Source organism: Mustelus asterias, chromosome 11 (assembly GCF_964213995.1).
Source record: "Mustelus asterias chromosome 11, sMusAst1.hap1.1, whole genome shotgun sequence".
In the NCBI taxonomy this organism is placed as follows: domain Eukaryota; kingdom Metazoa; phylum Chordata; class Chondrichthyes; order Carcharhiniformes; family Triakidae; genus Mustelus; species Mustelus asterias.
The window spans coordinates 100622213-100646375 of NC_135811.1; the positions used below are offsets into that span (position 1 = coordinate 100622213).

The 24163-nt window shown below is 43.7% G+C and overlaps 1 protein-coding gene across 1 annotated transcript in view; it reads left to right on the forward strand.

Annotated features, from left to right (window-relative positions):
* The window catches only part of med24 (mediator complex subunit 24), a 62196-nt gene that overhangs the window by 25105 nt on the left and 12928 nt on the right, over positions 1-24163 (forward strand). Inside the window, exons 12-22 of the mRNA XM_078224116.1 lie at positions 978-1064; positions 5643-5754; positions 6379-6521; positions 7614-7651; positions 9053-9135; positions 11353-11528; positions 13587-13686; positions 17466-17641; positions 18379-18643; positions 20041-20222; positions 21257-21350. Of these exons, the coding sequence (XP_078080242.1) occupies positions 978-1064; positions 5643-5754; positions 6379-6521; positions 7614-7651; positions 9053-9135; positions 11353-11528; positions 13587-13686; positions 17466-17641; positions 18379-18643; positions 20041-20222; positions 21257-21350 (1456 nt within the window). The remainder of the gene's footprint in view (positions 1-977; positions 1065-5642; positions 5755-6378; positions 6522-7613; positions 7652-9052; positions 9136-11352; positions 11529-13586; positions 13687-17465; positions 17642-18378; positions 18644-20040; positions 20223-21256; positions 21351-24163) is intronic.

A 24163-nucleotide genomic window follows, 5' to 3' on the forward strand; every position in this document is an offset into this window, starting at 1 on the left:
AGAGAGAAGATTAACATTGCCATTATTAGGGTCTGTTCTTCTATGGTTGGGCTGAACCACATTGAAGGGCAAAGAAATCAAATGTGCTGAGCCTGACGTGGGAATGCTTCATGTATTTTGTTTCCTAGCGCTCACATTACTCACCCTGATATGCATAAGATTTGCAAAATAGGCTGCCATAATGTAAATGCCTTCATTATTAAAGCATTATTACATTCATTCATACATTCATGGAAGTAGTCATGAATGTACTTAAAGCCTGGAGAAAATAAAGATGGAGTAGGTTAAGAATTTCAGTCTCGTGAAATAATTCAGTTTTTATGATTGCAAAGGTCTACATTACTCGGAGTTTATCTGATTAAAAAAACAAAATGGAGGCATTCAGCAGTGGTATCATGACATAGTGTACCATGTGGGCAGCATGGTGGCACAGTGGTTAGCACTGCTGCCTCACAGCGCCAGGGACCCGGGTTCGATTCCCGGCTTGGGTCAGTATCTGTGCAGAATCTGCATGTTCTCCCCGTGTCTGCATGGGTTTCTTCCCGGTGCTCTGGTTTCCTCCCACAGTCCGAAAGACGTGCTGGTTAGTGGCCGGAGTGTGGCGACTTGGTGATTTTCACAGTAACTTCATTGCCGTGTTAATGTGAGCCAACTTGTGACACTAATGAATTAACTTAAAACTTAAACTGGGAACGTCACTACTAGCAACAGTAGCAATGCTAGAGGGCCAGCAAGCCACATTCCTCGTGAACTGGGCAGCATTGGTATGCACCGTTTTCCGGTATCAGATGTGTCGTCAAGTGAACAGTCTGAAAAGAGAGTGTTTCGTTTTACAATGAAAAACCTAGGGGCAGATTATAAATATAGGAATTGGTGGTAGTGAGATGAGGGGAAGATGGTGAGAAATGCAATGGCATAGGAGTTGAGCTTTCAGCAATCTTCTGCGTTGAATTAATATATCACTCCCCTTCCCGTAGCTGTGACTGCGTCAGTCTCCTGCTTCAGGAATGCGGAAAACTGGGGCTTCTTTCGGAGGGTAACATGAAAAACCTGGTCAACAAAAGGTAAGACTGTTAGAATCTGTCGTGGCATTTTGAAACAAGGTAAAGGTCTTTGGTCTTCCATGTGTCACTGCACTGCACATATTGCTTGGGGAATCCTGTGTCTAAAAAGCACAGCTTCCTTTACCAGTGAAAATTCCTTTTTATTATAGTTTTTTTTGCAAATTCTGTTCTGGTATGGTGCAGTCAAAAAATAAATAAAGTGGAAATAAAAGCAGGAAATGCTGGAAATACTCAGCAAGTCTGGCGGCATCTACGAAGAGAGAAACTGCAGATGGAAGGTCACCAACCTGAAGCAATAACTTTGTTTCTCTTGCTTCACAGATGCTCCCAGACCTGTGGGGTATTTCCAGCATCTTCTGATATTTCTGACTTAAAGCATCCACGGTATTTTGCTTTTGTATGAGAATGGTCGGCGAACATGATTTTGTTGAATAATTTTCTTGAACATCAAGTATGTAGTTCTGGAAACCTGAGCGGAAATTGGGGAAACCGTATAGCATTGATTTACAGACCTTTCTCCAACTAGAAGAAAATGATGATGCCGAGATTCATGAAATGGTTCCTTTGCAAGTGGATTATTGATCTCGAATTTGTAAGAAGTGATATAATTTGCAGTATTAAAGAAAATCTAACCGGAGTAAGGAAGGAGAATGACATTAGTCACCTTGCTACTGTCTTAGGCTGATGCTCAGAACTATTTAACATAAGAACATAAGAAATAGGAGCAGGAGTAGGCCATCTAGCCCCTCGAGTCTGCCCCGCCATTCAATAAGATCATGGCTGATCTGAAGTGGATCAGTTCCACTTACCCGCCTGATCCCCTTAACCCCTAATTCCCTTACCGATCAGGAATCCATCTATCCGTGATTTAAACATATTCAACGAGGTAGCCTCCACCACTTCAGTGGGCAGAGAATTCCAGAGATTCACCACCCTCTGAGAGAAGAAGTTCCTCCTCAACTCTGTCCTAAACTGACCCCCCTTTATTTTGAGGCTGTGCTCTCTAATTCTAGCTTCCTTTCTAAGTGGAAAGAATCTCTCCACCTCTACCCTATCCAGCCCCTTCATTTTCTTATAGGTCTCTATAAGATCCCCCCTCAGCCTTCTAAATTCCAACGAGTACAAACCCAATCTGCTCAGTCTCTCCTCATAATCAACACCCCTCATCTCTGGTATCAACCTGGTGAACCTTCTCTGCACTCCCTCCAAGGCCAATATATCCTTCCGTAAATAAGGGGACAAATACTGCACACAGTATTCCAGCTGCGGCCTCACCAATGCCCTGTACAGATGCAGCAAGACATCTCTGTTTTTATATTCTATCCCCCTTGCGATATAGGCCAACATCCCATTTGCCTTCTTGATCACCTGTTGCACCTGCAGACTGGGCTTTTGCGTCTCATGCACAAGGACCCCCAGGTCCCTCTGCACAGCAGCATGTTGTAATTTCTTAACATTTAGATAATCCAATTTGCTATTATTTCTTCCAAAGTGAATAACCTCGCATTTGTCAACGTTATACTCCATCTGCCAGATCCTCGCCCACTCACTCAGCCTGTCCAAATCTCTCTGCAGACCTTCTACGCCCTCCACACGATTCACTTTTCCACTTATCTTTGTGTCGTCTGCAAACTTTGTTACCCTACACTCAGTTCCCTCCTCCAGATCGTCTATATAAATGGTAAATAGTTGAGGCCCCAGTACCGATCCCTGCGGCACGCCACTAGTTACCATCTGCCAACCAGAAAAGCACCCATTTATTCCGACTCTCTGCTTCCTGTCGGATAGCCAATCCCCAATCCACGCTAACACCCTACCCCCAACTCCGTGTGACCCAATCTTCAGCAACCTTTTGTGAGGCACCTTATCAAACGCCCTTTGGAAATCCAAAAACACCGCATCCACCGGTTCCCCTCCGTCAACCGCACTAGTCACATCTTCATAAAAATCCAACAAGTTCGTCAAGCACGACTTTCCCCTCATGAATCCATGCTGCGTCTGCTTAATCGAACCATTCTTATCCAGATGGCCTGCTATTTCTTCTTTAATGATGGATTCCAGCATTTTCCCAACTACAGACGTTAAGCTAACCGGCCTGTAGTTACCTGCCTTTTGTCTATTTCCTTTTTTAAACAGCGGCGTAACATTAGCCGTTTTCCAATCCGCCGGCACTACCCCAGAATCCAACGAATTTTGATAAATAACCACTAACCCATCCGCTATTACCTCTGACATTTCTTTCAGTACCCTGGGATGCATTCCATCCGGGCCCGGGGACTTGTCCACCTTCAGTCCCGTTAGCCTCCCTGGTAACATTAATTGTATTGAGTACCTCTCCTCCTACCAACCCTCTATCGTTAATATTCGGTAAACTATTTGTGCCTTCCACCGTGAAGACCGACACAAAAAACCTATTTAAAGTTTCAGCCATTTCCTCATTTCCCACTATTAAATCCCCCCCCTCGTCCTCCAAGGGTCCAACATTCACTCTTGCCACTCTATTCCTTTTTATATATTTGTAAAAGCTTTTACTATCGTTTTTTATATTTAGAGCTAGCCTAGCTTCATAACCTATCTTTCCTTTCTTTATCGCTTTCTTAGTCGTTCTTTGTTGTTTCTTAAAGTTTTCCCAATCTTCCGATTCTCCACTATTTTTGGCCACTCTGTACGCATCGGTCTTTAATTTAATACTCTCCTTAATTTCCTTCGTTATCCACGGCTGGTTATCCCTTTTCTTACAGTCCTTCTTTATCACCGGAATATATTTTGCTGAGTACTGAAAAGGCTCTCCTTAAAAATCCTCCACTGTTCCTCAGCTGTCCTACCTACCAGTCTGCTCTCCCAGTCCACCTTAGCCAATTCAGCCCTCATCCTATCGTACTTCCCTTTCAAAGATGAGTACTGGAATTTTACCGCCACGCCACCCCCTGGAATCAGAGCGGGCGCGGCTCGCAGAACAGAATTCTCCGTTGGCCTCGGGCTAGATTTTACAAGCCTCGCCTGAGAGGTCATAAAATACCGGCCGAGATCTTATCTTTGCCACTGCATGTTACAACGTATGAGGCTCCACGTAAGATCAATCGGCAAGATGGAATTGCGCAAAGACATTGAAAAGTTCAGTATTTTCAATGTGCTTTCCTTACTAATAAACAAAAATCTTTTTCCCACCACCAAAAAAATTGAATTTGATTCTGTGGCACTCCCTTGTGTTGTACACTGTAACCCTTCTGGTTTGGAAGGCTTAAGACCAAGTCGCTCCTCTATTTGAGAATCTTCTGGATTATAGAATGCTGCTAGAATGGCTAATCACAAGTATGTGGACCGGAAAATACAGTAGATATGAATATTTACCTAAGATATAAAACAGTGATGAAACGTTTTAAAGCAGCCATAAAAATTGTTTCCCGTGTCCAAATGCTGTATCTCCCATGTTTCCACACTCAAGTTCCTGTATTAAAATGATGCCAGTGATGTCAAGGGTCAGCTCAAAATATGTTTGGCTGACTGGCGTTTCCAGATGATCAATTTCCTGCCTGGAAAGGTTATGTCATTTGGGAGTGCCTAATCATAAAATGCAGAAGGAGGCCATTCAGCCCATCGAGCCTGCACTGACAATAATCTTACCCAGGCTCTTTCCTCGTAACTCCACGTATTTACCCTGCTAATCCCCCTGACACTAAGGGGCAATTTAGCGTAGCCAATCATCTAACCTGCACATCTCTTGGACTGTGGGAGGAATCCCATGCAGACACACGGAGAACGTGCAGACTCCACACAGACAGTCACCTAAGGCCGGAATTGAACCCGGGTCCCTGGCACTGTGAGGAAGCAGTGCTAACCACTGTGCCACCCAAAATAAATGCGCTTTACCAAAATATTATTTACGCACACTTGTACTTCTGTTCTTTTCCAAAAAATAACTTATGAAATGGACTCTGTAAAGTGTGTGAGCTGGCAAATGGCTCATTTGTTTTTGTTTTGAAGGATTGAATTTGTTTAAATTCTCAAAAGCAGAGCGTTGCAAACACTTGCACTTTACTGATGAGTAATTTGCAAATTTCTTTCAAATGCTTGTTCCCCGTGTTCATGTTAACAGACTTTTCTAGGTGTTTATCTTTCTCGTATGAAGTTTAAGCATGTAAAAAAACACTTTTACAAATCATCAGACTTGAGAGCAAATCACGAGTCTTGGCACAGTGGTTAGCACTGCTGTCTCACAGCGCCAAGGGTCCAGGTTCGATTCCCGGCTTGGGTTACCATCTGTGCGGACTCTGCATGTTCTCCCCATGACTGCGTGGGTTTTCTCTGGGTGCTCCAGTTTCCTCCCACCGTCTGAAAGATGTGCTGGTTAAGTGCACTGACCATGATAAATTCTCCCTCAATGAACCCGAACAGGTGCCGGAGTGTGGCGACTAGGGGGTTTTCACAGTAACTTCATTGCAGTGTTAATGTAAGCCTACTTGTGACACTAATAAATAAACTGACTGAGGTTGCAGACATGGGAGATAAGTTCTGTCGACACGTCACTCTGACTGTTACTCAAAACTGCTTTTTGAGGCCTTTTTCTTCTTGTTGCAGAACAGCCGATAGGGAATTGGCTCCACGACTGAAATCTGCTGAAAATGCCAGTATTCAGCCCAATCCTGGCCTTATTCTACGCGCAGAACCCACGGTCACTAATATTTTAAAGGTGGGTTTTTCTGTGCTTTGTTTTCACAAACCATTTTAAATTTGAACATAATGTCAATCTTTGGTTGTTTGGTCCTTTCCCAAAAGACCATGGGTTCGAGAAATGCTCCAGAAATATGAGTTCATAATCATGGCTGAAGCATCAGCTTAGTGTTGAGAGTTGTGTCATCTACCAAGATACTATTTACATTCTTAATGTGTTACTTGTAGTTTAAATTTCTGAGACTGCCTGATGAAGGTTCTGGAAAATAAAAATTTAACTTCCCCATTCTAATTATCGCAGGACATGAGTCTACCCGTGTGTTGTTGATGCATGTTTAATGGAAATTAAATGAGTCAATATTGTGACTCAGAGTTTGTGTCATTGCTATTTTATTTAGTTGTCGAAATGGTGAATTTTATATATTCAAATGCTACTTAATAGTTAAGAATTGAAACACTATATTCCATGTGTGTAAGCTGTCATGTATATTAACATCACTGCTTTGTAACTTGATATGCCCTGGCTGCGCACAAATCCTAAAGTGCTGCCAACATTGTAGACATTACTGGCTCGTGTCAAACACCATTTATGCGAACACAACACAATGCAGTATCTTAAACGTCTGTCCCTCTGCTCCATCAGACTATGGATGCAGACCATTCCAAATCTCCTGAGGGACTTCTGGGAGTACTAGGCCACATGCTTTCTGGGAAGAGCTTGGACTTGCTACTGGCAGCTGCCGCTGCCACTGGGAAACTTAAATCATTTGCTCGGAAATTTGTCAAGTAAGTGTAAAGGTGACTTTGCAGTGAAAATGTTGTAATGTCTGCCGATGGCAATCGTTTCCTTTGTGATGTTATTCATCCGCTAGTCTTAGTCCTCGCTCGGGTAACAAGCCTCTACGAATGGTTTAATTCCTCGGATGAGTAGTGGTGTTGTATTTGACCCGCCATAGGCAGAAACGGAGAGTGCAGGGAATAAATAGGGCTGATTACTATCAGATGAATGATCTGATGCGTTGATCTCTCTTGCTGATTGGCATATTGTACATTTCCAACATTTTCTGTTTACATTTTAGTATTTGGGGTTCTGAGAGTCAGTAAAGGCCAGCAAGCATCGGGATGATAGATGGGCAGAACTATTGTGGAATGGGCTTCAGGGGGCGGCACAGTGGTTAGCACTGCTGCCTCACAGCACCAGGGACCCAGGTTTGATTCCCGGCTTGGGTCACTGTCTGTGCGCAGTCTGCACGTTCTCCCCGTGTCTGCGTGGGTTTCCTCCGGGTGCTCTGGTTTCCCCCCTCATTCCAAATGACGTGCTGGTTAGGTGCATTGGCCATGCTGAATTCTCCCTCCGTGTACCCGAACAGGTGCTGGAGTGTGGCGACTAGGGGATTTTCACAGTGACTTCATTGCAATGTTAATGTAAACCTACTTGTGATGCTAATAAATAAATAAATAGAACTTTTGACGAGCTGGAGGTTCCAGTGCATGGCGGATGGCCATGTCAATAGAAATTGTCAACTCTGGAGGTAGTAACTGCATCGTGAAAGCAGAGGGGCTAAGGTAGTAATTGGATTTGCAGAGGGGCATGCCACCTATTGTACCAAGACACATCATACATTCTATGTTATAATGTTCCAACCTGCATTACATTATTAAACAGTGCAACATCTGGTTTACTCTCAGCAACAGCATGAGTGATTTGTGAATATTATTATTGCCTCCTGTCTGGAGTTTTCTCAGCTGGTTAGTCGATGGGAACCATGAGACTGTCAGACTTCCTCTGGCATTGATTATTTTGATTTATAGTTATCAGGGTCACAATTTGTAACCTCTAATTTATATTTCCTCCAATTCTGTTGTTTTCTTTATCAGGTTAAATGAATTTGCCAAACACATCAGTGGGGAGGGGTGTAAGTATAACTATGCTTCTGTTCTAATGATCTTTAAAGTAAATGCATTGTGTCTAGAATAACTTACTGAAATAAACCACTTTTGACTTCTTTGCCTGAAAATTTGTTTTCTGAAAATATTGGATCACATTGGGTTGAGATGTCCCTCATTGAGATTTGGTCTTTGTTCTGATATATTGCTTAATTTTCCTGTGTCAGCCTCGACAGTAACTACTGATGATTCCATTTGTGACGATATTTATAACTGGATACCAAGGCATCTGTCCGTACATTTCCTCTTGCCAGCAAGGGTGATTGGATGACAATTAAGAGTTGGGACCTTTGTCCTTCCAAGCCTGTCTACACTGCTGGAGATCAGTTAACAACAAACAGTGCATATGGTCATTAAGAGTGCATGTGGGTCATTATCACACACTATGAAACACTGACCAGTGAGCTATATGAGTAGCTCAAAGAACAAAGAAAATTACAGCTCAGGAACAGGCCCTTTGGCCCTCCAAGCCTGCACCGACCATGCTACCTGACTAAACTAAAATCCCTTCATTCCCATCCTATTCATGTATTTGTCAAGACGCCCCTTAAAAGTCACAAAGTTTATTTATTAGTCACAAGTAAGGCTTACATTAAGACTGCAATGAAGTTACTGTGAAATTCCCCTATTCGCCACATTCCGGTGCCTGTTCGATGCATCTAATGAGCACGACTTTCAGAATGTAGGAGGAAACCGGAGCACCCGGAGGAAACCCACGCAGACACGAGGAGAATGTGCAAACTCCACACAGGCAGTGACCCAAGCCGGGAATCGAACCCAGTTCCCTGGCGCTGTGAAGTAGCAATGCTAACCACTGTGCCTCTGTGTATGCATCCTGTAGTTAGAGGAAGGAATGATGTGTTACAAAAGTTCCTAGGATTCTGATTAAACTTTCTTTACAATTATTAAACTTCAGCTATCACTGACCATCCTTTAATCCTCAGAGAGTGACGTAGTTGCACTCCCTTGACATTGGTTGGCAAAAAGACCGCCTATCCTTGTTGGGATCCCCATGAAAATTGGGTACAAATATATAGATCTGGACAGGCAAGTATATGCATGGAGTATTTTTACTCGGTGTGTACAACTCGTCACATGCCTTGGATAAAATGTGTCATCCTTAAATATGCTAAATGGTAAGTGTGAAAATGGAAATCAAGTATTAGATTATGGTTTCAGCACTCAAGTGGTCTTTTCTTTGGACTGCGCCCACTTCTGGTAATGTCAGCATTTTGTGAAGCCAGCTTACTGACTTGCTTCTGAAAAAGTTCTTGTTAGATTTACACCAACCAAGCATAACGTGTATACCGTCCTGTGGTTGTCAAACTAAAACCCATAAACTGATACGTTCTTTCTTTCCTTGTTCCCAGCAAAAGCAGCATCTGTCCGAGCACTGCTGTTTGACATTTCCTTCCTCATGCTTTGCCATGTTGCTCAGACTTACGGATCTGATGTAAGTGCAACCTTGACTCATCAATCTATTCTAATTGAAATTTCTAATGTATGGTCAGTACGCTATCTTTGGACATGACCAATATGATGACATGATCATTGAATAGAGCTTCACATGCTGCTGTTAACTAAGCCTGCACTTACATCATTACACGTGCACTCTTAACTTTTAACTTTGGTCCAAATAATTTGCACTTATTTTTATATGAGGTGCTGAATGCAAACGTGAGCTGTCATTCTTATCTTGCATGCTTCAAGGTTTCTTTGGAAGCATGAACTGGAAGAACTGAATCTCTCCCTTATCTCTGCTTATCTTTCTGATCCTTATTTTTCAATATATGATTGCCGACTTTACCAGATAGCGTTAAATTGCCTTAACTTCTGACAAAAACACTATAGGCCATGTTATTGATGCCTTTAAAAATAAATCTGATAAAGATTCAGCTGTGTAGAGCAGTTTACTGTTAACAATGTATTAAAGAAGCTTATTTTTCACCTCTATGTCATCCTGGTAAACTGTTTAATTCCGTTTTACACATCAGCGGCAGTGGGTGGGGATTCAACCTGCAGCACTGCACCCTGGCAACCCAGTCCTTCAAATCCAAGCAGCTCAGGCTCATTTGCGTATATTTTTTGCTGCTTCGTCCTCTTTTGAGTTTTGCGGGGTCTGGGTGTTTCGAAAGGGCTCTTAGAACTATTATTCACTGCTGAATAAATCCTTAGAGGTGCAATGAATTAAAGAGCCCATTGTGTTATACTCCTGATAGCCAGTTTGAAGGAAGAAACTAGAGCCAGTTTCTATTGGGACAGTCTGTTTGCAGAATGAAACATTGCAGGATCTCTCCTGCCTCTAATCTATTCCTTTATCAGTAAGTGTCTTTCTATGTGTGCTCACATAACGATCCAGTCAATTGTGGGGAGATGGTGGCATAGTGGTAATGTCACTTGACTAGAAATCCATTTGATTTGATTTGTTATTGTCACATGTATTAACATACAGTGAAAAGTATTGTTTCTTGCGTGCTATACAGACAAAGCACATCGTTCATAGAGAAGAAAAGGAAAAAGTGCAGAATGTAGTGTTACAGTCATAGCTAGGGTGTAGAGAAAGATCAACTTAGTGCGAGGTAGGTCCATTCCAGCGAAATCCTGAGAGCCGGCCTGATGCTCAGGGAACCTGGGCTCCAATCCCACCACTGCAGCTGAGGGAGTTTAATAGATCTGTAATATAACACTAATCTCAATGGTGGCAACCATGAAACCACGTAACTTGTTTTGGAAAAAACCTATCTGGTTCAGTAATGTCCTTTAGGGAAGGAAATCTGCCATCCTTACCTGGTCTGGCCTATTGTGACTCCCACAGCAATGTGGTTGGCCCTTAACTGAGTTCTGAAATGGCCTAGCAAGCCACTCAGTTCAAGGGCAATTAGGGATGGGCAATAAATGCTGGCCCAGCCAGTGACTCCCAAATGCCATGAAAGAATAAAGACAAAAAAATGCCCTCCATTTGTATGTACTTAACCTTTATTGACACAATCAACATATTTGATTCATTTTTATATAGCGGGTTTGCTGTAGTGTATACTAAGATTCACATTTACAGATAAAGATTTTGAACCGGACCTTCCATGTCCATTAGAATCTACAGTTAAGTTTGTGCTGTTGCAGCAGTTGATTGATTGAACTCCTATGCCTATTTGGTTCCATGGTTCAGCAGATAAAGCGTTTGTATGCATTTACTTGTCTGGTGGATGGAGAGAAAAATTGCCTTTACTGTTCTGGCTCCTCACATTCGCTGTAAATCTGGGTGCTGAAGTGTCGAAATGCAACAATAGTCTGAGAAGGTGCTGGCCCATTCATAGTGTTATAAAATTGTTGGATAGATTTTATCTGACACAATGATATAACGCTTTTCTCCTTTACAAGATTTATAAATAACTTTTGTGAAATAATATCACAGAATCCCTACAGTACAGAAGGAGGCCACTTGGCCCATCGAGTCTGTACTGACCACAGTCCCACCCAGGCTCTATTCCCGTAACCCCACGCATTTTCCCTACGAATGCCCCTGACACTAGGCTCAACTTAGCTTGCCCAATCAACCTAACCCACACATCTATGAACTATCCTCCCAATTTTTTTTTGGTAACTATCTTATGGGCATCCTGATAACATGTAAGGTACCAGATAAATGACTGTGACTGTGCCTTGGTTCTAGGTAATTCTGTCAGAGCCCAGCACATCCGGGGAGGTAGTGTTCTTTGAGACGTGGATGCTGACCTGCATGCCTGAGGACGGGAAGATCTTGAACCCGGAGCAGGGATTTCGTGCTGACCCCACGAAAGTCGAGTCGCTGGTGGCCCATTTGAATTCTTCCACCGAAATGAAGCTTGTGTATGTTGCTGTCTGCTTTTCAATCATTCCGTTTGCTGTTGATTTTCAGGATGTGGAGCAGCGAGAGGTCCCACACACCTGCTCGTTAACTGGAATGGTTTGTCTGACCTCAGTTGCCCTCTGATTGTTAAATATCCCGCACGTAGGTTTGAACAGGGCTCTGCACAACTCAGCACTGCACTTGCTGTCACCTTATGACATGTTGGTTTACACACAAAGTACTTAACATGGTCAGGCACCATCCAAGCATCGTGGAAGCAAGTACTAAACAGCTTACACAAGATTTCAGACACAATTATTTTTTTAATAAAGAGCAGAAGGAGGACATTGAAACTGTCAGTAATATCAAACAGTTCTGTTATGAAATAAAAATGGAAAATTCTATGTATAAAGCAGGCCTTTCGATAACAGGGAAAATAAAAGACAGGCTAATGTTTCAGGTATAGATCTCCTGTCAGAATTCAATTCTGATGAAGGGTTCATTTCAGATCTAATTTTTGAAAGATTAATCTATCTTTTCCCTTTCTGGTTGTTACAGGAGGTCCCATGCATTTCCTGCGCAGTGCAGTGTAAGGCCCCTACACCTGTGCAGATGCTGGAATAGTTTGTCTGATTATGACCATAGAATCCCTACAACGCAGAAGGAGGCCATTCGGTCCATCGAGTCTGAAACCGACAACAATCCCACCCTAGGCCTTATCCCCGTGACCCCACGTATTTACCCACTAATCCCTCTAACCTCCACATCCTGGGACACTAAGGGGCAATTTAGCATGGCCAATGCACCTAACCCGCACATCTTTGGATTGTGGGAGGAAATAGGAACACCAGGAAGAAACCCACGCGGACACGGGGAGGACGTGCAAACTCCACACAGACAGTGACCCGAGCCGGGAATCGAACCCAGCTGTGAGGCAGCAGCGCTAAACACTTGTGCCACCCTGCTGCTGAGAGCACGTCTCTCAGGATCGTTCAGTAGCTCATGCCTGTGTTGGTTGATGATGTTCCTCCCCCCCCCCCCCCCCCCCCCCCCCCCCCGGTGCTACCCCATGGCAGTGACACCCTGGTTTTCCCAGTGCACTGCCTGGACATGTCCCGCTGCCCCACCGAGGACTGTACTATGCACCCCCGGCGAGTCCCCCCCCCAACTGCTTTGTGTTTTTCAAGACCTGTTGTAAACCCCGCTGAGGTGACATTACGCTGACCAGGGGGTGAATTCTTTTATCTGAGGGGATCGTATGGCAGGGAAGCCCTTTAATCATATATTAATTTATTAAGATTAATTTACGTAGGGGCAGGAACCTAGTTAGGTCACCGGGAAGTGGTGGGTAATCTGAGACCAAATTCTCGCCACCGAGGTTCTCATTCCCGCGGTCTTGTGGGACTTTCCACTGGTGTTGCCATTTTCGCCCGTGGCGAATGCAGCAAATCCACACCCCACAGCCCCCCATGTGTTTCTAGCTCTTGTTTTAATCTCAGATTTCCATATTTGCCAATACTTTTACACCTTATTTCATGATGTTGATCAGGTTATACGTTGAGCAGTTACATTGTTTAAACAGTTGAATTTGTGACATTCACAAATTTTGCTAATTGTGGATTATACAGTCTGTTTATGCGGTATTTGTTGAATGGCATGTTGATGCAGATCTTCTGGCCACCAGTTTTATATATAACGGTGAAAATTCTTGAAATAAGTAGAAACGTGCTCAGTATCTAAAAGAAGGAGGATGGATTTACTGTTCCAGGAACCAGTACTTCAAATCCACATTACTCAACTTCAGTCAGTGTCAGAAAGAACCAGTTCAGATTTGTCGATTGGCTATTTTATGAGTTATGAACCTGTGAAATCATTATTTTTTTTACAATGTTCTTTCTGTGCTTTTAATTCGGTTTTTAAAATGTCCATTCTCTAGTGCTATGTGCCAATATCTTTATTTTTCCTCCTATCTGTATTTACAGTTTCCAAAGCTTTGTTACTATATGACCATTTGGAATAATAAAGTATGCCATCATATCCACCGTATAAGCACACTCATTTAGCGTTTTGCTTTCCAGCCAGGTGAAATGGCACGAGGTATGTTCCTGTACACCGGCAGCTATCCTGGAGGTTCTCAACGCCTGGGAGCATGGACTGTTGACGTTTGAAGCAGTGCAGGTATTGCGGTGGTTTTGCTATGAGGGGCAGGGCTGTGATGTTAGAGTTGTGTACTTCTCAGATATAATGTGGCCGTGCGTACATACATTCGGGGAGTGTCACTCCAGATTAGTGCCTTTGAACTGTGTCCTGATCAGTAAGCATTCTGGACCCCCAAAGTCTTAATTGGTAAAGTCTCTGCTCAATTAAGCTGCATAAGCCGTTCTATTCCTTGTGCTAAGTTAGCTGATCTCATTAGGGTGGCAGTGAACCAAAGAAAGGAATATTAGTCTGGCCCACCGCTGAGTAATTCCTGCTGCACGTGTAGATAGGCAAGGAAAAGATTAGGCTTGCTTGCGGTTCTCAGGTTGTGGGGCCGTTTGCCAACATGGAGAATAATGATTTGAACCTTAGTGGATGCGTTAGTGATTATTTATCAAAACTCGTTGCATCCTGGGGTAGTGCCGGTTGATTGGAAAACGGCTAATGTTACGCCGCTGTTTAAAAAAGGAAGGAGACAAAAGGCGGGTAACTATAGGCCGGTCAGCTTAACGTCTGTAGTAGGGAAAATGCTGGAATCCATTATTAAAGAGGAGATAGCAGGGCATCTGGATAGAAATGGTTCGATCAATCAGACGCAGCATGGATTCATGAGGGGAAAGTCGTGCTTGACGAACATGTTGGATTTTTATGAAGATGTGACTAGGGCGGTTGATGGAGGAGAACCGGTGGATGCGGTGTTTTTGGATTTCCAAAAGGCGTTTGATAAGGTGCCCCATAAAAGGCTGCTGAAGAAGATTAGGGCACACGGAGTTGGGGGTAGTGTGTTAAAGTGGATTGGGGACTGGCTATCCGACAGGAAGCAAAGAGTCGGAATAAATGGGTGTTTTTCCGGTTGGAGGAAGGTAACTAGTGGCGTGCCGCAGGGATCGGTACTCGGGCCGCAACTGTTTACCATTTATATAGATGATCTGGAGGAGGGGACGGAGTGTAGGGTAACGAAGTTTGCAGACGACACAAAGATAAGTGGAAAAGTGAATCGTGTGGAGGACGGAGAAGATCTGCAGAGAGATTTGGACAGGCTGAGTGAGTGGGCGAGGATATGGCAAATGGAGTATAACGTTGAGAAATGCGAGGTTATACACTTTGGAGGAAATAATAACAAATGGGATTACTATCTCAATGGAAACAAATTAAAACATGCTACCGTGCAAAGGGACCTGGGGGTCCTTGTGCATGAGACGCAAAAGCCCAGTCTGCAGGTACAACAGGTGATCAAGAAGGCAAATGGGATGTTGGCCTATATTGCGAGGGGGATAGAATATAAAAGCAGGGATGTCTTGATGCACCTGTACAGGGCATTGGTGAGGCCGCAGCTGGAATACTGTGTGCAGTATTGGTCCCCTTATATGAGGAAGGATATATTGGCATTGGAGGGAGTGCAGAGAAGGTTCACCAGGTTGATACCGGAGATGAGGGGTTTGGATTATGAGGAGAGGCTGAGGAGATTGGGTTTGTACTCGTTGGAGTTTAGAAGGATGAGGGGGGATCTTATGGAGACTTATAAGATAATGCGGGGGCTGGACAGGGTGGAGGCGGAGAGATTCTTTCCACTTAGTAAGGAAGTTAAAACTAGAGGACACAGCCTCAAAATAAAGGGGGGTCGGTTTAAGACAGAGTTGAGGAGGAACTTCTTCTCCCAGAGGGTGGTGAATCTCTGGAATTCTCTGCCCACTGAGGTGGTGGAGGCTACCTCGCTGAATATGTTTAAAGCGCGGATGGATGGATTCCTGATCGGTAAGGGAATTAAGGGTTATGGGGATCAGGCGGGTAAGTGGTACTGATCCACGTCAGATCAGCCATGATCTTATTGAATGGCGGGGCAGGCTCGAGGGGCTAGATGGCCTACTCCTGCTCCTATTTCTTATGTTCTTAACCTTTGGATCAGGAGTGGGTTAATCAGCCCAAGAGCCATCATTCGATAAGATCATGGCTAATCTAGTAAAGTCTCACTTTCCTGTTCTCGTTCCTGCCCCCACCCCTTCCCAAATATATCCAATACGGCCTTGAATACATTCAATGACCCAGCCTTCACTAATTGCTGAGGAAAAGAGTTTCATTTACTAACGATCCTCTGAGAAAAAGGTTCTCCCCATCTCTGTTGAAAGGAAAACCTCTTATTCTTAAACTGTGTCCCCTAATTCTAGTCACCTCCAGAAGAGGAAATATTCTCCCGAAATTCATCCTATCAAGGATTTTGTATATTTCAATATTACCTCCCATTCTTCTAAGCTCCAAGGGGTTTAGGCACTGCCTCTTTAACCTATCTTCATCAGATAAGCCCTCATCCCAGGAATGAGTTGTGAACCTTCTGTGAGCTGCTTCCGAATTGAATGAAATATTGGAGAGTGGCTGATGTCAGTGGAGTTCCACCCCAGCAAGAGTCAACAAAACGAGAAGACCATAAGACATAGGAGCAAAATTAGGCCACTCGGCCCATTGAGTCTGCTCCGCCATTCAAACATGGCTGATATTTTTCTCATCCCCATCCTCATAACCCCTGATCCCCTTATTAATCAAGAACCTATCTATCTCTGTCTTAAAGACACTCAATGACCTGGCCTCCACAGCCTTCTGCCGCAAAGAGTTCCACAGACTCACCACTCTGGCTGAAGAAATTCCTCCTCATCTCTGTTTTAAAGGATCGTCCCTTTAGCCTGAGGTTGTGCCCTTGGTTCTAGTTTTTCCTACCAGTGGAAACATCCTCTCCATGTCCACTCTATCCAGGCCTCGCAGTATCCTGTAAATTTCAATAAGATCCCCCTCATCCTCCTAAACTCCCAATGAGTACAGACCCAGAGTCCTCAACCGTTCCTCATACGACAAGCTCTTCATTCCAGGGATCATTCTTGTGAATCTCCTCTGGACCCTTTCCAAGGCCAGCACTTCCTTCCTTAGATATGGGGCCCAAAACTGAAAAGAGGCGAGGTAATTGCCTAAGAACTTCACCCCTGGGAAAAATGAGAGTAGAACACCTCTTGTTTACTGTACGAGAAACTTGCTGCATTCTTTTGAAGAAACCATGAATGCAGAATCAAAGAAGTTCCTTCTGAACTTCAGCTATTCTTGTATTTGTCTGATATTGAATTCATAACCTCTGCTTCCATTTCAAAGAACCAACAAGCTTTGTTTTTAAGATCTGTTTCGGTTGCCTTTTTTTCTTTTCTCTTTCATTGTGTATTTTGAGCCTATATTATTGAGTCTTTTCTTCTTTTTCAAGTGTTGTTTTGTCTGTTGAAGATTTAATCTTTACACTATCCTCATATTTTAGTTCAGGAAATAAAGTTGGTTTTAAAAGTAAATATAGTTTTTATTAAAAGTTTATTTATTAGTGTCACAAGTAGACTTACAATAACACTGCAATGAAGTTACTGTGAAAATCCCCCAGTCGCCACACTCCAGTGTATGTTCGGGTACACTTAGGGAGAATTTAGCATGGCCAATGCACCTAACCGGCACGTCTTTCAGACTGTGGGAGGACACCGGAGCACCCGGAGGAAACCCACGAAGACACAGGGAGAATGTGCAGACTCCGCACAGACAATGACCCAAGCCGGGAATCAAACCCAGGTCCCTGGCGCTGTGAGGCAGCAGTGCTGACCACTGTGCCGCCCCAGACAATTGCAATGTTGTGTAAGCTAAAATAAACAAGTCCAATTATCTTCGTATTAGTGTCTGATCTGTTACTAGTAAATTTGCAGGAATCATTGCTTGGTTCTTCTGTTTTTAATCGGAACCAGAAAATCACCGATAACATCAAAGGGAAGATTTGCAGCATGGCAATCTGTGCGGTGGCTTGGTTAGTGGCACACGTTCGAATGTTGGGCCTGGAAGAACGCGAGAAACCTCTGCAGATGATCTGTCAGCTTGTAACACCACTGTATGCAGAGAACACCCTCCAGTTTTACAATGAAAGGTAATTTCATTTCATAGAATCGTAGAATCCTACAATGCAGAAGGAAGCCATCCAGCCCATCGAGTCCGCACCGACCATCATCCCACCCAGGCCCTATCCCCATAACCCTATGCGCCTACCCTAGCTAGCCCCCCTGACACTAAGGGGCAATTTAGCATGGCCAATCCACCACCATGCAGTAGTATCTTGTGTATTTTGTTTTAATTCCCAAGGAACCGCTTTTGTTTCAATTTTAGACATTCGTTCTGTGACTAGCTGGTAGTGCTGTAGTTAAATTGGATGCCTTTGAATGTGCTTTGGCAATAGCAACAGGTTAATTAAGCTGTGCCTTGTTTTGAGGTTTATTTACATCCGTGATTTTTTTCCCCTTGTTCTGCGGGAGGTTCTCACGGTGTATTGTTCCATGGGTACATGTACCTTTACGAGTGAGAGTCTAGACAGGGCTACTCGACATCACATCCATGTCCAATCTTCAACTATGCGTGCTGTTCCTGCAGAAATCATTAGAAATTGAGCTGAGGGCTAGTTGCTAATATTTGTATTGCTTCCCTGGTCCACAGTAATGTGACCAGTTGTAACTACCATCTGAGATCAAGTCCACAAACCCTGACAATTGGATATGAGGCCTTCAGGGTTTGTATTTAACCACATTGGCAGAGCCAGGGCCAGTGTCTTTACCCGTTATGTCATCGGGAAAGGCTGTTATTAGTGCGCCTATCTTTCTTTTTTCCCCCCAGAGTGGTTATCATGAGCCTGATCTTGGAGCAGATGTGTGCTGATGTCCTGCAGCAGACTGCAACCTCCATCAAGTTTCCTTCAGCGAACCTGGATCCCATCCCATACCGGAACCTTCTGCCAGTAAAGAAGCCAATTAAAGAGGTGCTCATCAATAACTTCAACGACATCCTGAATAAAGGCTGGGTGGACAGCCGCTCCATCCATGTGTTTGAGGCTTTGCTACACATGGGAGGAGTATACTGGTTCTGTAATAACCTGGTCAAGGTAGGTGTGTCAAGTCGGGCTAACTTTGCGACTGAACATTATGCCAACATAATTCTAATTTGTTTCTTGCCTTTATGTTGAAGACATTGCCATGAATTGGGGCGACACGGTGGCACAGTGGCTAGCACTGCTGCCTCACAGTGCCAAGGACCTGGGTTTGATTCCCGGCTTAGGTCACTGTCTGTGTGGAGTCTGAACAATGTTCTCCCCGTGTTCTCACCCTCCGGGTGCTCCGGTTTCCTCCCACAGTCCAAAGATGTGCGGGTTAGGTTGATTGGTCATGATAAGTTGCCACTTATTGACAGGGGGACAAGTAGGATAAAATGCGTGGGGTTATGGGGATAGGGCTTGGGTGGGATTGTGGTCAGTGCAGATTCGATGGACTGAATAGCCTCCTTCTGGACTGTAGGGATTCTATGAATCCAATTTGGGGAATAATAATAGCAAGGCACTGAGTTGAAATGAGCATTATCCGAAGTAAAACAGGAAAGCAATTAGCTCTAACCTTGCCAATTGATTCACTTCATGCTGTTAGTAGGAATTATAAATAAAAGCAGCCTATCTTTCTGTCATTGGAATATCAGTGATATACCTATTGTGGTATATTGTACGTTACTAATATAATTTTTTTTTAAGTAACCAATAATCTATAGTATGTACCAAATTCATGTTGCTACTTCATATGATTATGGCAGGCTCAAGTTACAGCTGGCTGCTACATCATTTCAGCAAAGAACAGTCTGAAATGCTACCTCAATCAAATGCATTTATCTCCTTTACTAATAAAGTACTTTTATTGATTGAAAAGTTATGATTTTACTGTAACATCATGTTGATTGAAAGTGAGCAACTCGTTCTGAAGAGAAACCCTGAAATGGTTGGCTGTTTCTTGTTGGGTTCCTTTGCCTGTACACAGGAGACACCATTATTTAATGGCAAATGGTTGATTTGTCAGGATACCCTGCATCCCATGTGAATTTACCTTTTCAAGTCTCCCATGTGGGACCTTGTCAAAGGCTTTGCAGAATCCATATAAACTACATCAAATGCACTATCCTTGCCTATGCACCTGGTCGCCTCCTCAAAAATTCAATCAAATTTGTTAGGCATGACCTCCCTCTGACGAGGGAGCCATGCTGACTCTCCCTGATCAAGCTTTGCCTCTCCAGTGGAAATGGATGCTCTCCTTCAGAGGTTTCTCTAATTGTTTCCCTACCACTGATGTGGTACCACTGACTGGTTAATTGGATAAATCTCAATCTATTCAGTTATGTCTTGTAGTCTGCAGCATTAATGACAATCTCTGGCTCGGACCTGCCTCTTCTCTCCCCATTTGAAGGCAATTGCCCCTGCATCATCGACAGGTTGCTTAATTCACGCATTTGGTTTTCCTTTAGGAACTCTTGAAGGAGACAAGGAAGGAACACTGTTACAAAGCGGTTGAGTTACTCCACAGTGTGTTTTGCTTGGACATGCAACAGATCACGTTAGGCCTGTTGGGCCATATCCTGCCTGGACTTCTGACCAACTCCTTGAAGTGGCAGATGCTCATGGACCCACCTGGACGAGCTCTAGCCAAGTAAATCCATTATTTTCTTTAACCACTGACATTACTAGAATAAAACCATTTTATGCTGTAAATGCAGTTTGTTCTGGTTGATGAGAAAACTCCTGGGTTTGTGCAAAAGCGTTAACCCGTTTTGTAGCATTCTCAGGATCCAATCGAGGGAAAAGTTCTACATGTCTATATGTAAATGGCAACAGCAGAACCATTGCCAGCATCTGCTGAGTGGAAAAGACGAGACTTTCGATGAAATGGGGGCCAAACCTGACTCCAGAGCAAAGGGTGGCGAGTCTCTATAAGCTTTGACTAATAACATTGAATTCCTCTTGGACAATTTGTAAAGCACCTGAGTTTCAGTTAAAAATGTGAGTGAACAGAAGTTCTACATCCCCATCATCCCAACTATTCACTTTCAAAGTTGCGAGAGATGGGTGGGCATGGACGAAATTCCCTCTCCCATCGCTTTCCAACCCGCCCCCCATCCCCTTCATCCCCCTCATCCCAGCAGCGCATTTAAAATATGAAAAGTGGAGAGGGTGGTGCACTGATAATGTCACTGGATTGAAATTGAAGCTCTAGGGACCGGGGGTCCAAATCGCATCATGACAACTGGTAGAAATTAAACGCAATTAGTGCAATCTGGAATGGAAAGTTATTCTCAGTAATGGTGACCATGAAACTGTCATCGATTGTTATAAAAACCTTCTGGCTCACTAATGTCCATTAGGGAAGAAAGCCTGCCACTGTTGTCTGCCCGACATGTGACTCCAGACCCACAACAATATGGATCACTCTCAACTGCCCTCTGAAATAGCCAAGCAAGACGTTAAGTTCAAGGGTAGTTACGGATGGACAACAAATACTGACCTTGCCAGCGATGCCCACATCCCTGAAAGAATAAATGAAAATCCCTGATAAATACCAAACCTTGCCTTCAAGTGAACATAATTGTCTCTCTACTTTTGTCACGGTTTTATTTCATTTGTTAATCTGATGGTTAATAGCAGAGGAGTTTCATTGATAAAATCTGTTTCCTCTGTTGAATGCAGGCTATCAGTCTGGTGTGCCCTGAGCACACATTCCTCACATAACAAGAGTCAGGCCACAGCCAAACAGAGGAAAAGACACCGAGAGGATATTGAGGTGAGAAAAGTGCCTTTTTAATGGTAAAGTACTCATTTCCTATTGCAAATTTATCTATCATTAGCTAGAATGATGTGTCAGTAAGAATATTGGTTATCAGTAAGACTCTCTCTCCCCTAGGTGCGGCAAGATAACACAGCGATTAGCATTAGATAAAAGCAAATTACTGCGGATGCAGGAATCTGAAACCAAAAGAGAAAATGCTGAAAAAGCTCAGCAGGTCTGGCAGCATCTGTAAGGAGAGAAAAGAGCTGACGCTTCAAGTCCAGATGACCCTTTGTTAAAGCTCAGATTAGCACTGCTTCCTCACAGCGGCCAGGCTTTGGTCACTGTCTGTGTGGAGTCTGCACGTTCTCCCCGTGTCTGCGTGGGTTTCCTCTGGGTGCTCCGGTTTCCTCCCACAGTCCGAAAGATGTGCTAGTTAGATGCATTGGCCATGCTAAATTATCCCTCGGTGAACCCGAACAGGCGCCGGAGTGTGGTGACTAGGGGATTTTCACAGTAGCTTCATTGCTGTGTTAATGTAAGCCTGCTTGTGACACTAATAAATAAACTTTAAAGAAACTTTTAAAAACTTTAATTCCTGCCCATTAATATTGTTTGTTGGGAGCTCCAGTAATGCTTTCACAGAGCCAACAGAAGATTTTAGTTTTCTACGTTGTAAGCTCGTTTGGAAAGAAACATTCTATTGAAGGTAGGACTATCTACTTTCGCTAACTGAATGCAAACTGACTTCAAACAGCTATGAAGCCATAACATTTATTTTGTGCTGAAAAGATTTGAAAGTCCGCCCAGCTGGACCAGAATTAATTGGAGTACTATTTGCTACTCTAGGATTTCCCTTGCTCCTGTTAATCAGACATTTGTAATCCCATGGATGTGCACGGATTTAAATTATTAATTGTACGACTTTTTCAAAGTTTATTTTTCTTGGTGATTCTACTTATTAGTACCAGTGATGATCAAAGAACTAACATATAGGCCCAGGAGTCCTGCCCCGAGACAGCAGTTTGCAGACTACATCCCCTGCAGCTCTTCCCAGCCGCACCGAGGGTTATTCACTGGCATGAGACAGGTTCATTGACCTTTGTTGGGGAGTCATGCCAGTGTGAAGTTGAAGATTTGCTGCCTGAGGCTGAAGTGGATTGCCCTGGCAATTGAGCTCCCTTGGTTTTATCTATTTATATTATAAAATTCAGCTTTTTAAGCATGTTGTATTGCGCTACTAAGGCTTGTGGACAGATGCACTCCCTTAACTGTGCTTAAATGGGCCTCTTTTAGCTATTGTACCTAGTGTCCCTCCACCAGCCTCTAGTCATATGGGGTTAACATGCATCCTCTGCATCCAATGTTCTTTGGTTATAAATGATTGTATGACAGACCCTGTTTCCTTCATTTGCACATATTTACCATGTTGCCGCTCCCTTATCTATATATGGGTCTGAGCTGTTCTCAACATACCCTTTAATTTTTTTATATTGCATGGGTGATTTATTTTGTTACGATCCTCACTGATGTTCATAGAATCCCTACAGTGCAGAAGGAGGCCATTCGGCCCATCGAGTCTGCACCGACCACAATCCCACCCAGGCCCTATCCCCACATATATACCCGCTAATCCCTCTAACCTACGCATCTCAGGACTCTTAAGGGGCAATTTTTAACCTGGCCAATCAACCTAACCCGCACATCTTTGGACTGTGGGAGGAAACCGGAGCACCCGGAGGAAACCCACGCAGACACGAGGAGAATGTGCAAACTCCACACAGACAGTGACCCGAGCCGGGAATTGAACCCGGGACCCTGGAGCTGTGAAGCAGCAGTGCTAACCACTGTGCTACTGTGCCGCCCCACAGTGGTATGGTTGTGGGTTTGGAAGTTATTACTGGACAAGTCAGAGCCCAGATGGAATCTGGCTTGATAGACCCTAACTTTTACTTTCTGTTTACATATGTGGAGGAACAGTCAGAGGACTGCCGATGAACTTTTAACAAAAGAATAAAACTTTTATTAAAGAAGAAAAGATTAATTATAATAATGTTTACCACCTTAGTTCAAACATGGACAAAAGAGCTGAATGCCAGAGGGGAGATGTGAGTGACTGCCTTGACACCAAGATAGCATTTGACCAAGTGTGGCATTAAGGAACCCGAGCAAAACTGGCATCAATGGGAATCGGGGGGGAAAACTCTCCACTGGTTGGAGTCATACCTGGCACAAAGGAAGATGGTTGTGGTGGCTGGAGGTCTACCCTCCAGGACATCACTGCAGGAGTCCCTCAGGTAGTGTCCTAATCCCAACCATCGTCAGCTGCTTCATCAATGACCTTCCCTCCGTGGTGAAGTCAGAAGTGGAGACATTTGCTGATGACTGCACAATGTTCAGTTTCATTTGTGACTCATCAGGTACTGAAGTAATCCATGTCCAAATACAGCAAGACCTGGACGATATCCAGGCTTGAGCTGACAAGTAGCAAATAACATTTGTGACTTACAAGTGTCAGGCAATAACCATCTCCAACAAGAGGAGATCTAACCATCACCCCTTGATATTCAAAGGCATTATCCTACTATCAGTTACCATTGGCCAGTAACTGAATTAGACTAGCCATATAAATACTGTGGCTATCAGAGCATGTCAATGACTACTTATCCTGTGGTGAGTAACTTACCTCTTGACTCCTCAAAGCCTGTCCACCACTTACAAGGCACAAGTCAGGAGTGTAATGGAATCCTCTCCACTTGCCTGAATGAGTGCATCTGCAACAACACTTAAGTTTCACACCATCCAGTACAAAGCAGCCCACTTGATTG